This window comes from Symphalangus syndactylus, chromosome 8 (assembly GCF_028878055.3).
Source record: "Symphalangus syndactylus isolate Jambi chromosome 8, NHGRI_mSymSyn1-v2.1_pri, whole genome shotgun sequence".
Taxonomy (NCBI): Eukaryota; Metazoa; Chordata; class Mammalia; order Primates; family Hylobatidae; genus Symphalangus; species Symphalangus syndactylus.
Genome location: NC_072430.2, coordinates 45,390,710 through 45,406,193, shown reverse-complemented (window position 1 = coordinate 45,406,193; position 15,484 = coordinate 45,390,710). Strand labels below are relative to the sequence as shown.

At 38.1% G+C, this 15,484-nt stretch overlaps 1 protein-coding gene across 50 annotated transcripts in view; it reads left to right on the top strand.

The window, feature by feature from the left end:
- SIPA1L1 (signal induced proliferation associated 1 like 1) overlaps window positions 1-15,484 on the top strand; it is a 428,639-nt gene that overhangs the window by 256,101 nt on the left and 157,054 nt on the right. For all 50 annotated transcript variants that reach the window (XM_063644113.1, XM_055288952.2, XM_055288937.2 and 47 more), the window contains one exon: window positions 8,461-10,260. In XM_063644113.1, the coding sequence (XP_063500183.1) occupies window positions 8,763-10,260 (1,498 nt within the window). In that variant the 5' untranslated portion in view covers window positions 8,461-8,762. The remainder of the gene's footprint in view (window positions 1-8,460; window positions 10,261-15,484) is intronic.

Below are 15,484 nucleotides of genomic sequence, written 5' to 3'. Positions count from 1 at the left end.
CAGCTGCAGACCACACCGTTTATGATCTTTCTGTGCGTAAGTTGTGATATATTTTAGCTCCTTAAGTAGATTTATGTATTTTCTGTGGTAGTAAATGATAAAATAGACTAATATCTTACATGTATTTTCTGCATTCATGACAGTCCTAACTTTCTATTGATTTTTTTCTATATTTCTAGACTATGTAGTTTTTACAAATTGTCACAATTCTCCAAAATATTTTTTAGTGTATTTATTGAAAAAAAATTTACAGATAAGTGGCCGTCCCTGTTCAAACCTGTGTTCAAGGGTCAGCTGTACTCCTGGGGTGCTGGTGAGGACTGAAGGAAAGGAATGAGCATGTGTGAGAAAATGAAATGGGTGACAGAGTCCTGCTGTCTTAGATCCCTTGGGGGAGAGAGGTTATGCTCAGAGATAACGGTACAGTCAGACAGACACAGGAACCATCTGCAGTCTGTATTTAAGGACATGCTAAGGCAATGTGGAGTTATTTTAATTTTTTTCTTTTACGTTCTAGGTTCTTGGGTGGTATTTCAAAATCTGCTAAGGGAAATGTGCTTACTGTTGATATCAATCATGATTAATAATAGTTTGGATATTATGTTCACCCATTGTTCTTATGCTCCTTTCTACTTTTTTCCTAAGCTAAATTTAAACGTGTTTTTTCAAGTGCAGTTTCTTAAATTCTTTTTGGAACATAAATATTCAAATAAGAAAACTGCGCTATCCTTAATAAGGCCATTTGTGGTGTTCCTTCCTACTGAGCCCCCTCCCGTTTCCTACATACTTGTCTTCTTTTTCCAGTTAGATAATAGAGACTTGAGGGTAGAGATGGCCCCCTGTGTCACTGACAGTGACTGTCTCAAATCGCCAATGTTAGCAGCCTGAAAATTTGTCTTAGAGATGCAGATTCTCTGCTGTGTTTTTTACAGAGTTCATTATATGTGGATCAAAGGCAATTTTCATGGCTTATCTAATGTAAATCTGACTTCATTGCTTTCTCTTCTGCCCTCAAAGAAGAAAATCAGTACTACCAGGTTCTTCTTCCCCAGTATGCGATTCCTTGAGCCATTGATACCACGTAGCACTTTAGTAAAGCTCTCCAGGGTATTGGTGTGAGTCCCCATAGAGACATTCTTCAGATTTAGCCTCAATCCTGCAGAAGGAGGACTGTGTAAAGGACAGAATATACATAGGAAAGTAGATGCTTCCCAGGAAAGGGGAACTAATGATGGCAACCTGTGCTCTGTGTAGGTACCCTCATCTAATTTTCCTAGGTCACTATAGTCTTGGGAGGGGACGAGGTGAAGGCTGCTGGGCACAAGGGAACTTTTATGTCAATATTAAATATAAGGAAAGCATCTGTAAATGAGGAAATACAAGCAATTGTGTTAATCATCTATGTGAAATAATTATTCAAATCCTACAAATACTGCTAATCTTATAATCTTTCGTACTCTCTATACAGCCTTCTTTGATTTCATTTTAATTAGGGGATTTAGCACAAGAACGTCTTACAGGAAGGACCTGACATCTGTTGGATTTTTACTTTTTTGGTGATTTGAATGGTTGGAGGTTTAACAAAGTATAGTACTTAGAATTAGTATTTAAACGTGTGGTCATCATACTGCATTCCCAGATCATATTTTATATTTTTAGCAACAGAAAGATGGCTTTTTTCTCATAAGTTTTGTTTCTGATTATGAAGGTGACGCATGTTCATTTCAGAAAATAAAAAATATAGACAAATAAAAAAACAGAAATTACTCATAATCAAAAGACAAACATTGTCAATCCTTTGATGAACTTACTTTGCCCTTTTAATCTGTCTGCCTGCCTGCCTGCCTCTCTATCTATAACATATCAAAATTCGTAATGTATTTTCAGTTTCTTTTTTATCCTGTATTCTTCTGAAATATGGGCCTGTTTGTCCCCAGTTATGTTCAATAGGATGCATGATATAAAATGTTTGATTTTTTTTTTTTTTTAAGTGAGTCCATGGTCAAATCAGTTAAGAAATTTCTTAGTTTAATAAAATTAGTGGTGGTGGTGGTGGTGTTTTCTGCTTTTTAATAAAAATAATGGGAACTCACTATGTTACCCAGGCTGGTCTCGAACTCCTGGGCTTAAGAAACCCTCCCACCTTAGCCTCCCAAAGTGTTGGGATTACAGGCGTGAGCCACTGTGGCTGCAGATTTCTTGGAGGCTTTAATAGACCAACATATATCGAGATGTCCTAAGCAAGGTGATATACAGTGTATTACTGCCTTATTTAATTATAGAATGCTTTTTTGTGGGTTACTTGAATTTGAGCATAGTTTGGGAAAATGGACAAGCACTTACCCCATGTGCTGGATATTTACTGGTTGTCCCAGGGCATCTATTTCTCACATTCCTCTTTCCCCAGATATATTTGGTAATAAGTTATTTAATACCAGATTTGATTTGATAATCAGTTGTTCAATTTACAGTATTGGGTGAATAAGTTTTTTTAATGTATTTTAAATGTATGATAGTTGTATTTTATCATACAATTATTATGATAAAAACACTCATTTACTTCTTCGGTCTCAACTGGTCTCTTGCTGTCCTGATGGCAGGCATGGAAACTCTCAGTGCCCCCAGTGAGTTAGTGAGCTTTTGGCTTGTTTTCCTTTAAAGTGTTATTATAACTTATCACACCTCAAACACTATTTTCCTCTAATATTTGTGTTTCACTTTTACCTTTCTACTTACTACCTTTTACTCCTTTTGCCCTCCCTACTTTAAGCTGTTCCAGCTTAGGTCTTTGGTATTTTATTATGTGCTTATTGCATGAGATTAGTCATATTTAAATGCAAGAGATAAACATTGACATGTACTTTTGTTCTCCTTTATTTTGCCACCTGTTGAATCAATTTACTGCTTCCCAATTATTCCACCATGAGTTGAGTGCCCTGGCTTACTCCTGTAATCTCAGCACTTTGGTAGGATCCCTTGAACCCAGGAGTTAAAAATCAGCCTGGGCAACATAGCAATACCCTATTTCTACAAAAAATTTTAAAAATTAACCAAGCATGGTGAGGCATGCTTGTAGTCCTAGCTACTCAAGAGGCCTAGGTGGGAGGATCACTTGAGCCTGGGAGTTCAAGGCTGCAGTGAGCCATGATCATACAACTGAACACCAGCCTGGGTGACAGAGCAAGACCCTGTCTCAAATAATAATAATAATAATAATAATTAATATTCCACCATGTAACTTGTTCCAGCATTCTTTATTCTATCATTCTTCTGCCCTCAAGCTTTCTGCCAAACTTTTGTATTCTTTCCTTCACCTTCAGCTATACAAACTATATTCAAGCTTAACAAACCTTAGAAGCGTAACCTTCTTCACTGAACATTTTTAGCGAGGCGGGTAAGTGGGAGGGAAATGTGATTTTCACTTTTGAGCCTTCCTCTGTCCAAACAGGCACATTTTAAGTTGCTTTCTTGTCTCTAAATTCAAGTACAGCTTTATCATATCACATGTTTTGTATCTATAACTTTTGTATTCACTTTGTTAATTTTACCAAAAGTTTTTTTGACTCGACTTTGTTTCCATCAGTGTTGTCTCTTTCAGAGAGTGAACATTAGGAGAGCAGGAACTAGATTTATCAACTGTTTTTCCCAACTCTTCCTGCTTTTTGTTGAAGGGAGAATACAGAAAGGAAAGGGGGTAGAAATTCCATTCTAAAAAGTTTTACGCTGATTCATAGATCTTAAATTATCCATGACGTTGCGTTAAGATGAGTTTCAGGCTAACTTGAAAGACTGAACCTTCCCTTCTGTCTGAGATGCGACTTTTATGTAATGTGAGTGGAATTCAGGAAAGCCAAGAAGGGATATAAAGAAAATAGTTTGCCTTATTTGATTATCTTAGCTCATCTAATATTCAAGTACTGTGAAGTTATATTTCTGTTTTTAAATAGTGTTCTATTACATTCTGAAGTAAGAATATTTACAGACATTCTAAGTCTGAGTACACAAGTTCAAAAACTATTTCTATTTTTTGTTTGTTTGTTTGTTTAAGAGCCTGGGTATTACCATGTTACCTGGGCTGGTCTCAAATTCTTGGGCTCAAGCCATCCTCCTGCCTTGGCCTTCTAAAGTGCTGGGATTACAGGCACAAGCCACTGTGCTGGGCCTGGAAATTTTCATAAATACTTCTGTAGTGTATATCTCTGGATTATTGGGGCATTTGAATAGTTATTCATCAGCACAGTTCCTTCTACTGCCCTGAAACATTGAGAGCTGGCATTGTATTTTAGGCTATACCAGTTAAAGAATCTGAGAAGATCTTATTTTGGAATGTGGAAGTATTTTATGAGGAATGCTACATCTTTCTGGTGACCCTACCATATTGCACTGTAATTCTTTCACAACAGGAACTGTAGTGTTCCCCCAACCCCACCCCCTTCCCACATCTTCTTCTTGTAACCTTTAAACTGCTCTTTATGCCCTTGGCATGATGTTGTTTCTTTCATTCTATTCCTTGAATTACTCTGCTCCCTTCCCTACTGCTTAATTATTTCTTGAAAAAAAAATTTTTTTCATTATCTGCTTGTTGGTTATTTCACTGTAAAATAGATAAATAAGATATCAAATGAGCACCTACCTCTATTTTATCTGGAGTTTAGTGGAGAAGATCATGACCAGAGATTTGGAGGTAACAGCATAGAGATGATATTTAAAGCTGCAGGCATCTACAGTATCACCAGACAGAGTACTGGTTGCCATGCAGATTTTCAGCCAGTAACTTAATTATTCTGCCTTTGTTCAGCTGCACAGACAAATGTGATCCAGCCCAATCAACACTCTGCTTTCCACAGTGATATTATTACTCCAGTGGACCCAAGCTTCTGTCTCATCCTAATACACTCAGTGCTCACATGCATCTTGATAGAAATATCCTTTATACCCCTTTCCAGAAATATGAAAAATGGCAAGAGAGATAAACCGTACACACCACCCTGCGATCACTAGCTTTTCAATGGACCCCAACTAAAGACTGAGTAGTGGGCAGAAAGAGGCAAGAGAAAATGAAGAAGCACGTGGTTATCACAGAGGTCCAGAAAAGAGAGGTTCAGGATGGAGGATGGGTTCAGGAGTGCAGATGCTTCACAGAGCCAGAATGACAAGGGATTTTTAGCAATCAGGAGATCCCATAAGAGGTTCTGCTTTCAGCATTCTCAGGGACTTGATATTCTAAATGGCTGACCTACTGTGGTACAACTAGTCCCAGCAGGAGATAGTTCCTGTTATTAAAGAGCTTACAATCAAAATGGAAAGTGTATAGGAAGGAGGCATGACCCATGCATCCCCCGTCATCTTCTTACTTGTCTGTGTCTCCCCACTACACCTGGAGCTTTCCTTGAAAGCTCATACATGGTGGATGTATGGTCCATGCTCGAAAGACACTACAGAAACATAGGGGGTGATTTAGAAGAGAGGAGGAGGCATTTCTTCTGGAAGAATGGTGGGTTAGGTTGTGAGAGATCTTGAGTGATGAAAAGACTTTCAACTAGTTGAATTGAACTCATTGAACTAAACTATGGGCACTCTAGATGGAATTAGTATTCTAGCTACATGGATCTACCATAGACTTAGATAGTATCTAGAGCTGTAAAATTAAACATGTAATAAGGAAAATTTTTATATAGCCTGCTCTTTCAACAGATGGAGGTGACATTCTGTGAATTCGTATTGCTCTTCTGTTTAATTCTATTGCTTTTTACCATATTGGTACTTAGGCAGGTTTGCTGATATTTAAGAGAGTTGCTAATCATTGTCAACATAAGTTTGCTGTTTCAGTCAACCCTAAGGAATAGATGTGAAGGTATTATTGATCTGTCATCATATGATACACATTGATGGACAGCATTATTTTTGACTGGTAGTTTAATAAGTGCAAAGCATGTATATTTCCATATATGCTAGTCAGTGCCCAAAGTTTATATTGTACCCCAAAGGGATTTGATGCTATAAATAAGAATGAGAAAAGGTAGGGAGGGAGGAAGGGAGGGAGGAAGGGAGGGAGGGAGATGGAAAATGAGAGGGAGAAAAAAAATACATAGAAAGGAAGGTCCTTATGACTGAAAAAAAATCTGTTATTTAACATAATTGCCCATCTCCAACCTCATCAGTTTTTACAAGCCATTAAAACCTGGCTTCTCTCTCTCCCATGTGCTTATTTATATTTTGAAATGAAAAGAAAACATTGAGTCGTTGTTATATAATGTAATGGGAGTCTTGAAATTTCTTTTGAATTGGTAAGACATTTTTGTATTTAAAAATAAGATTTTATAAACTCATTAAAAATATTGGAAGTATATGAGATGGTTTGGAAGAGAAATACTGATGGTGGAGACTGAGCATTTCCAAGTCCGGTTTATTTCTTGTATTTTACTGCCAGCTTTTAGTTTCCTCCTCTAATGGAAATAACTTCACATATCCTAGGAAAGACAGCTCTGCAGTAAAGTATTTTCTAAGGCACATGAAATGTGGCAAGAGTTTTTATCATGGTGGGATTGGTGTGTTGTCCTTTTAGAGAATGAATGTTTGGGGAATGAAAGATGATTTATTTGGATTTCTGTGAGGTTGTGAGAAATGTTGAAAGCATCTAATTTTTATAAGAATCTATTTAGAAGTATTATGCTATGTAGAGTATTCATTGAAATAATCACCTTTTTGGGAGACGTTGAACAGGTGTTTGCATTTTGGTTCAGTTGATCGATTTTCCTTCCATTTTATGAGAATCACTTCTTGAACCTTTGCCGTGGCCATACATGCTGTCGTTTGATATCCTTGGAAGCAACAGTTAGCATGTTTTGTCACTTGAAGGGTTATCATTGAAAGAGGAACATGTAAAGTTCTGGAATGTAAAGGGAATAATAGCAGTCTGACAGTAGAGGTATCTAGAAAGCTCAAAAGCCAGGTTTAATTAGGTAGCAGTGAAAAACTATTATCCCTTTTACAAAAGATGGTGAAGAAGAGTACTAGTGAAAACAATTGACATTTATCTGAATGGCTCCCCAGACCCAGCCAGCACGAGCCCAGCCAGAGCTCGCCTGGCCCTGCATTCTGCAGGCAGCATGCATTTTTTTTTTTTTTTGAAACACCCCTACATGTTCCAGCCTTTAAATAGCAGCGAGTCTTCTAAAATGATGCTGTGTGCTGCAAGAGAAATGAAAGCGCCTGCCTTGGAGGCAGGAAGCCGACTAGGGAGATGCTTAATTATCGTGGAAGTAAGTGCTTGTTACCATTGAGTGGAGAGTGCAGCAAGTGCGGGTCATCCTCGGGTGTCAGAGCTGTGATTTGTAGACAATGCCGCCCTGTCAGCTCAGTGCTGGTTCAGCAGCATCTTTCCAAACATGTATTTGGCAAGAATTTAAAGGCCACCTCTTGTGTAATTTGTGGAGTCTTGGAAAAGGAGCCTCTGCCTTTCTTTTCAGAATGTACGCAACCATGCAGAATTTTGTACTCAGAATCTGTGTCTCCTGCCTCCTGCCTGACATGCCCATGAGGAAGTTCGTTTCCATGCCCGTCACCTGGAAGGATGCTAGCAGTTCTCTGTAATCTGTTGGGGATATGGAGAGGGCCACCCAGAGCTGTGTTTTGTTTCTGCCATCTTCATAAATTAGCACTGATGGGGTGGAGTAGGTTGTACTGCATAAGGAAATGCAGGCATTTTGTTCATTAGAGAGATACTTCTAGCTTTTAAGAGTACAAGAAACTAAGGAGAGCTTGGGAAGAGGTGGTGGTGAATGCTGGATTCATTCTGCAATATCCTCGTCTCGGTAAGTAATAAAGTAGAGGAAAATACAAAAGAGTGCTAATGGATATAATGGCTCCGGGAAAACCCTTTTTATTTATTTTTTCCTGCTGTATTTGTTTTTGCCAACTATGTTAAGCCTTTGTAAGGAAACAAAAAACATGTATTGATTTTGGAATAGAGGAGTTAAAAAGTGATTGTTGCAGCATATTCAGTAAAGTCATTTTTCAGTTTTTACTTTTGTCAAAAAACTGTGTTGCTCTAATTATCTTATTCACTTGGTTACATCTCAAACTTCTGGTCATCACAGTAGCTCATGATGTTCTACATTTTTAGAGGTCATTGGAGCAAAAGTCTGTACTTTGGGTAGGAGCCATGATATCCAGAACAAGATGTACCCCTTCCCCTGCCGCCCATTTTATGAGACAGTTCAATTAAGATGAAGTCTTAATAGCCTTTTTTTTTTTTTAGAATATAAATTATGGATTTTATCAAATGGTTTTTACTTTCTTCCTTTCTTCCAAACCTGCTTTACTGAAAATATGGATTGTGGAACTGTGAATCCTAATCCATTATTGAGTCTTTTATTTTCATGTGTCTGGTTTTGACAAGTGCATGTTTGTTTTTAGATGTATTTATCTGCTAATTCAAATTATCCTTTTCTCTTTTAGAGAAAGCATGGGATTATGGCAACCACAGAATATCAATAATACAAGTTCCATTCAGTTTTTTCTGAAAGAAAACCCTCTGTTAAAGTGAAGCAAAGAAACTGTTGTGGATTATAACGTTTAGAAGTTCCAAATTTTCAGTGCTTTACAAATAAAGCATCATTTAACCTTTTAAATGAAAAAGATTAAGATCTCATGCAACTGTTGTATTTTCTGGAAGCCATTCTCCAAAAGGGAAGTGCACATTTAAAACACAGATATGATGGTCCTTGCTGCAGGGATTTAAGTCTACTTGCTTTTACATCATGACCAGCTTAAAACGGTCACAGACAGAAAGGCCTCTTGCCACTGACAGGGCCTCTGTTGTTGGCACAGACGGCACCCCCAAAGTCCACACTGATGATTTCTACATGCGGCGCTTCCGGTCCCAAAATGGCAGCTTAGGATCATCAGTTATGGCTCCTGTAGGACCCCCCCGAAGTGAAGGTTCTCACCATATAACCTCAACCCCCGGAGTCCCAAAGATGGGGGTAAGGGCAAGGATTGCAGATTGGCCCCCAAGAAAGGAAAACATAAAAGAATCTAGCCGTTCAAGCCAGGAAATAGAAACCTCAAGTTGCCTTGATAGCCTGTCCTCCAAAAGCAGTCCTGTGAGTCAGGGAAGTTCTGTTAGCCTCAATTCCAATGACTCAGCCATGCTGAAAAGCATACAGAACACGCTGAAAAACAAGACAAGACCTTCGGAGAACATGGACTCCAGATTTCTCATGCCTGAAGCCTACCCCAGCTCCCCTAGAAAAGCTCTTCGCAGAATACGCCAGCGAAGCAACAGTGATATCACCATAAGTGAACTTGATGTGGATAGCTTTGATGAATGTATCTCACCTACATACAAGACTGGACCATCACTGCACAGGGAATATGGTAGCACATCTTCAATTGATAAACAGGGAACGTCCGGAGACAGCTTTTTTGATTTGTTAAAGGGCTACAAAGATGACAAATCTGATCGAGGTCCAACTCCAACCAAGCTCAGTGACTTTCTCATTAGTGGTGGTGGCAAGGGTTCTGGTTTCTCTTTGGATGTTATAGACGGGCCTATCTCACAGAGAGAGAACCTCAGGCTTTTTAAGGAAAGGGAAAAACCACTCAAGCGACGTTCAAAATCTGAAACTGGAGACTCATCTATTTTTCGTAAATTGCGTAATGCCAAAGGTGAAGAACTTGGGAAGTCATCAGATCTTGAAGATAACCGATCAGAAGACTCTGTCAGGCCCTGGACATGTCCAAAGTGCTTTGCCCACTATGATGTCCAGAGTATATTATTTGATTTGAATGAGGCAATTATGAACAGGCACAATGTTATTAAGAGGAGGAACACCACCACTGGCGCTTCCGCAGCTGCCGTGGCATCCTTGGTCTCTGGACCTCTGTCTCATTCAGCCAGTTTTAGCTCCCCAATGGGCAGCACAGAGGACCTGAATTCCAAAGGAAGCCTCAGCATGGACCAGGGAGATGATAAAAGCAATGAGCTTGTAATGAGCTGTCCGTATTTTCGGAATGAGATAGGTGGAGAAGGGGAGAGGAAAATCAGCCTTTCGAAATCAAATTCTGGCTCCTTTAGTGGATGTGAAAGTGCCTCCTTTGAGTCTACCCTTAGTTCCCATTGCACAAATGCAGGAGTGGCAGTACTTGAAGTGCCCAAGGAGAACTTGGTGTTGCACCTAGATAGAGTGAAAAGATACATCGTGGAACACGTAGATCTGGGTGCATACTATTACAGAAAATTTTTCTACCAGAAGGGTAAGTAGAGATCCTTTATTTCTTACATTTTCTTTTGCCGTACTTTCTGAAGAAAAGTACTGTATATTAAGATATTTATTAGTAATGTGACATAAGATTTGCATGTCTTCTTTATCTTTCTTGATGGTAAAATAGCTAAATAACCATTTGCTCAATGATTTATTTTTACATTTTTTGAGTTACTTTCTCCTTTCAGATATATAAATTTCTTGTATGTTAAATAGTACTTTTATAAATAAAAAGCCCCTTTGACTTAGCGGTTGAAATTGTAGTCTTTGTTGTATAGTAGATTTGCTGTGTCACCTTTAGGGATAAATGTACCAAGTTGAAAATATTTGAAATATAGCTATTTTTTAAGGATTGCAAAACAGTTTTAATGCTACTTTCTTTTTTTAACACTTTCACAGTTAAGTACAGGAACCATTTCTTTGCTGCTTCAATGTTGTCATCAGTAGGTGGGAATTATAATATATTCCTGTCCATTTACAGGAAGTATTGTGAAAACAAATTACATTATTTGACAAAAGTCACAGAGCCAATAAGTCTCAGTGTCTTTGAGTAGAAAAAAATCAAATCTAGTTCTTTGAGTAGAAAAGGCACTGAAGAGAGAAGTACCTTTGGCATAAGGGCCACTTCCTTTCTGATCTTTTCTTTGAGTGGGAGAGTAAAAAAAAAAAATATATATATATATATATGTATATATATATATATGTACACACACACACACATATATATATATACACATATATATTTGAGATTATACTTTATACACAGTTTTATCTCATACTTTTAGGAAAGACCATTGTGATTTACTGAAAAGTAAGTAGTATAAGTGAACTCTTACAAGCTTTTTGAGCAGCGTTAATTAAGGAATGAGTTTAAGTCATCCAGGTAGGCAAATGAGGAAACAGGATGCTCATCCACGAAGGACATACCTCTGTGTTCCATTAGCTTGATCAGTCATCTCTGTAGCCAAGTGAAGAGGCCTGTGGCGAGAGGCTCCCTCTCTGCAAACTACTCCCGCAGTGTTTTGATTTCCAGTGTTTTGGGGTTTTGAATGGTATTTAAAATTATTCTTCTGAGTGAAGTTTAGTTTCAAATATAGTACTCATAGCTTTATAACAATTGCTTTAGAGTAAAGCATATCTTAATATTATTACATGATAGATCCCATTCCAGAAGGCTTGTTGACGGAAACAATCTTGCCTCGTGACTAAATATCCATGTCTCATTCCTACATATCTATAGCATGGGTCTTGGAATCAATATTGTATTGCATACCCTGATGTCACTTTTAAACATTTATCTTCTCAGAATAATTTTCTGAAGTTTATATTTTAGAAATTACGTCTCTGTTACACTGTCCTTTAAGGTACAAGGTTTCTCATTCTTGCCAACTTGGCATTTGGGGGTGAGATGATTCTTCGTTGGGGTGGGGTGGAGTGGAGTGGGGGGCTGTCCTGTGTATTGTAGGATGTAGGATGCTTAGCAGCATCCCTGGCTTCCACACTATTAATGCCAGTAGGTTTTCCTCCTCCCTCTAGTTGTGACAGCCTACAATGTCTTCAGGCATTGCCAAATGTCTCTTAGGAGGTAAACTAACTCCTAGCTGAGAACCCCTGCTTTACTGTACCTGTGCAAATTTTCTGCAGGTGTGTCTGAGCTGTCGATAGGTGGAGGCAAAATGGCCTCCACCCAAAACTGACACTGAAACATATTAGTTATAATCTAATTTATGTAATAATGGGTACTTTTTTCCTATTAGGCAGTATAATAACATTATTATAATAATGAACATTTTGGGTACTTATTCTGTACCAGGCACTGTACTAGGCATTTGCTATGCCACATTTTCTCATTTCAATTTCTTGATGCCCAGGAAGGTAGGTACTATTGTTAACCTTCTTTTCCAGTTGAGAAAACTGGGGCTTAAGTGATAGGCTCTCATGGAGCTGGTAAATGTTGGAGCCAGGCTGTCTGAACAGAGTCATGTTCTTAATCACTGTTCTCTGATCTCTGCTAGGTTAAAGAGATGGAGATTCTTAAAGTATTTTATCTTTCAAAAGTCTGGAATAAAAATGTAAATGCCTAGATTCCAGATTAATCCTGTTTGTTCATAATAACCTCATAAATCTAATAGCCACTAATCCAGTAGTTACTAATTTGAAGCAAGGAAAATACCCTCTTACCCAGCATTATTGGAACCAGTGAATTGAAAATATCAGCTCAAGCAGGGAATTGTTAAAAAGTATACATTCAAACTGTTTTATTATCATTAACACATACAAGAATATGTTTGCCAAACTCCTGTGAGGCCAAGGGCTTTTCTTTGACAATGATTCTACTCTTTTAAATTCTTCATTGTGTTAATAGGCTAAACCATAAAAATAAAAACATAGAGACTAACAACATAATCTGAGTACAAAATCTTAGATTTCATAATTTTTTTCTCATTTTTTCATAGCTGTCCTGCCCACATTTAATCCAACAGCTTTCTTTTTAATGAGTTGCCTTTATTAAGTTTGTATAAAGCCTTAGTTTTTAACAGGAACAACATTTGTCTTTTGTACTCATATTTCATCAGCTTTCATAATTAAATTTCATAATTAAAATAGCAAGTCAGTTGGTATAAACAGCCCACTCTTTGTCAGCATGAGGTCCAGCTGGCGGGAACAGAAAGTATGTATGGCACTAGGGATCACCCACTAGACTGCTAATGCCACTGGGTATTTGTCAGCATGGTTTGCAGGGAAATGATGAGCAGTGGTTAATCCAGGAACTTGTTCAGTGGAAGTCAGTTACACAGAGCGCCTACTGTAAGAGCTTTTCTTGGGCCACACAACTTAGAATTTTCAAGTCAGACAGGCAATTTGTTACAGTATGATAATATGCCACAAATAGTGGCTCTGGATAACAAAATTTGGAGCAGAAATTAAGCTCTGTATAAACTGTACGTTTTAAAAATTGTTATTTATACTTTTATATAGTATAAAACATATCTAAACAACTCTGTCTTATAATAGACAACTTTGATTCACTGAAATTAGCAGACTAACTCATTTTTCCTAATCAGAACCTTAAAGCAAGTCTTCTTGTTGAAGGAGTACCTCAGTGTCAGATGTAATTTATCCTCTAGCACCAAGGTGTGGCACTGCTGACCTGGCTTTGACTCAGCCTCTTATCACTGGGTAGTTTCCATTTGGCTGCCTAATGCATTCCTGACTTCACTGTGGCTAAGTCTCAGGCGGGGAGGGGGTCGAGGGGGAGTACTTTACCAAAGTATGCTATACAGCTGATATTATATGTAAAAATTAATCATATTTGGCTGATGAAGCTATAATCACTTTTTATTGTTATGTTGTTTTTATAAACATTATTTTACAAATTTAGACTTCAGAGGATATTTTACTCCAACATAGAAGCCAGGTCCATTGCTGGAAAAATGCTGGATCAATAGAGGAATCCCATTGTTTGTATTTAGTAAAATAAGCAACATGCCATCGATGCTTTTCTTTCCAGTCCTTTCTCATGCCCACTTCTCTATGCCATTTTGCTAGTGAGTCTATGTTTATATTGAGACCTAGGATTAAATGACAGAAATAATATAGCTAACATTCATCGTGTTACTTCTTTGTACTTTATTGAGTTCCTCACTTAATGCCCATTGGACCCCAAGGTGGATCTGTCCTGGTGATAGAAGTCCAAGTGATACAGCCACATCCTCCGTAGGGAGGCACAGACTAGGCAGTAGGGCTGCATTCAGATTAACCTGAATTACTTATCTTCCTTTGAGTATGTATATGTTTTGTTTATTTATTTATTTATTTATTTATTTATTTATTTTTTGAGACAGAGTCTTGCTCTGTCACCTAGGCTGGAGTGCAGTGGCACAATCTCGGCTCACTGCAATCTTTGCCTCCTGGATTCAAGCGATTCTCGTGCCTCAGCCTCCTAGGTAGCTGGGATCACAGGTATGCAGCATTGTGCCCAGCTAATTTTTGTATTTTTAGTAGAGATGGGGTTTCACCATGTTGGCAGCACTGGTCTCAAACTCCTGGCCTTAAGTGATCTGCCTGCCTCGGTCTCCCAAAGTGCTGGTATTACAAGCGTGAGCCACCGCGCCTGGCCTTGTGTTTTCATTTATATAGTCACCATGATCAGAGTGCTAAGGAAATTTATAAGTGGAAAATACTAAGTTATAGAATAATTACAATGTTGCCTATATCCTGCATAGCTTGTTGAGGAGGAGACCCTTTCCAAGCCATTACTCATCTTGGTTTCTGTGGCCCCACAGGACTTCAATTTTGCACCGAGTGTATAATTGTCTGTGAAGTATGTTCTCCTTGAATCCTATACAGAGGAATGCATTAATGAAGACAGAGGAGCCCATGGGCTCTTGGCAGTGGCATTTGTTGCTCCACTGATCAATAGTGTCGATAGGCTTATCTTCATGGTAGGTGGAGTGTTACTCTCAAAGTCAAGTCACTGAAGACGCTGTGATAGGGAAGGGCCTCCCTCTACTGCACACTGCCCAGGAGAAACACAATATCTGTCTGAAGCGCACCTAAGAATATTTTCCCATTCCTTAAAAGAAGGGAGACTAATGCTTATGCACCTAAATATTCTTTGGATAACTGTAAGCCACCGGATTTGATTGTTCTTACTGTTCACCTTCCTCCTCCTCCTCCTCCATTCCAAAACACATACAAATCAGGTTGAACAGTGATTGAGGAGACAAAGCACATTTCAGTTGCTGTTTTCTGTCTTTACCTCTCACCCTCTTGTAATCAGCCATCTTTAACGTAGTTTCTTTAGAATACCACACTTACCTTGATTTGTGCTAAAGTTACAGCTTTAGCACTCTCATAAACTCTCAATTTTGCTATCAAGAGCTGTTCTTCAAGTTCCAGTCTGTCAAATAAGCATCATTAAATAGCTGTTATAAATTTTAGTGGATTTTTTTAGTGCATATAGAACATCAGGGAATATGATTAGCTGAGTATATTTCTAAAAATATGTGCTTATTTTGTTTATTCAGTTTTTTTTGCTTTTTAAAAAATCCTTCTGCTATGTAAATACTAGGCTTGAGGAAAGTACCATAGAATGCCTTACAATTCAGTGTTCTTTAAGTATAATTATTCTACATCTGGTTTTTTGATGTGGACAGTTTCAGATTTCAGATAAATGGTAAACTCCAAGGTCAATAAGTCTGTTCTGCTGAACC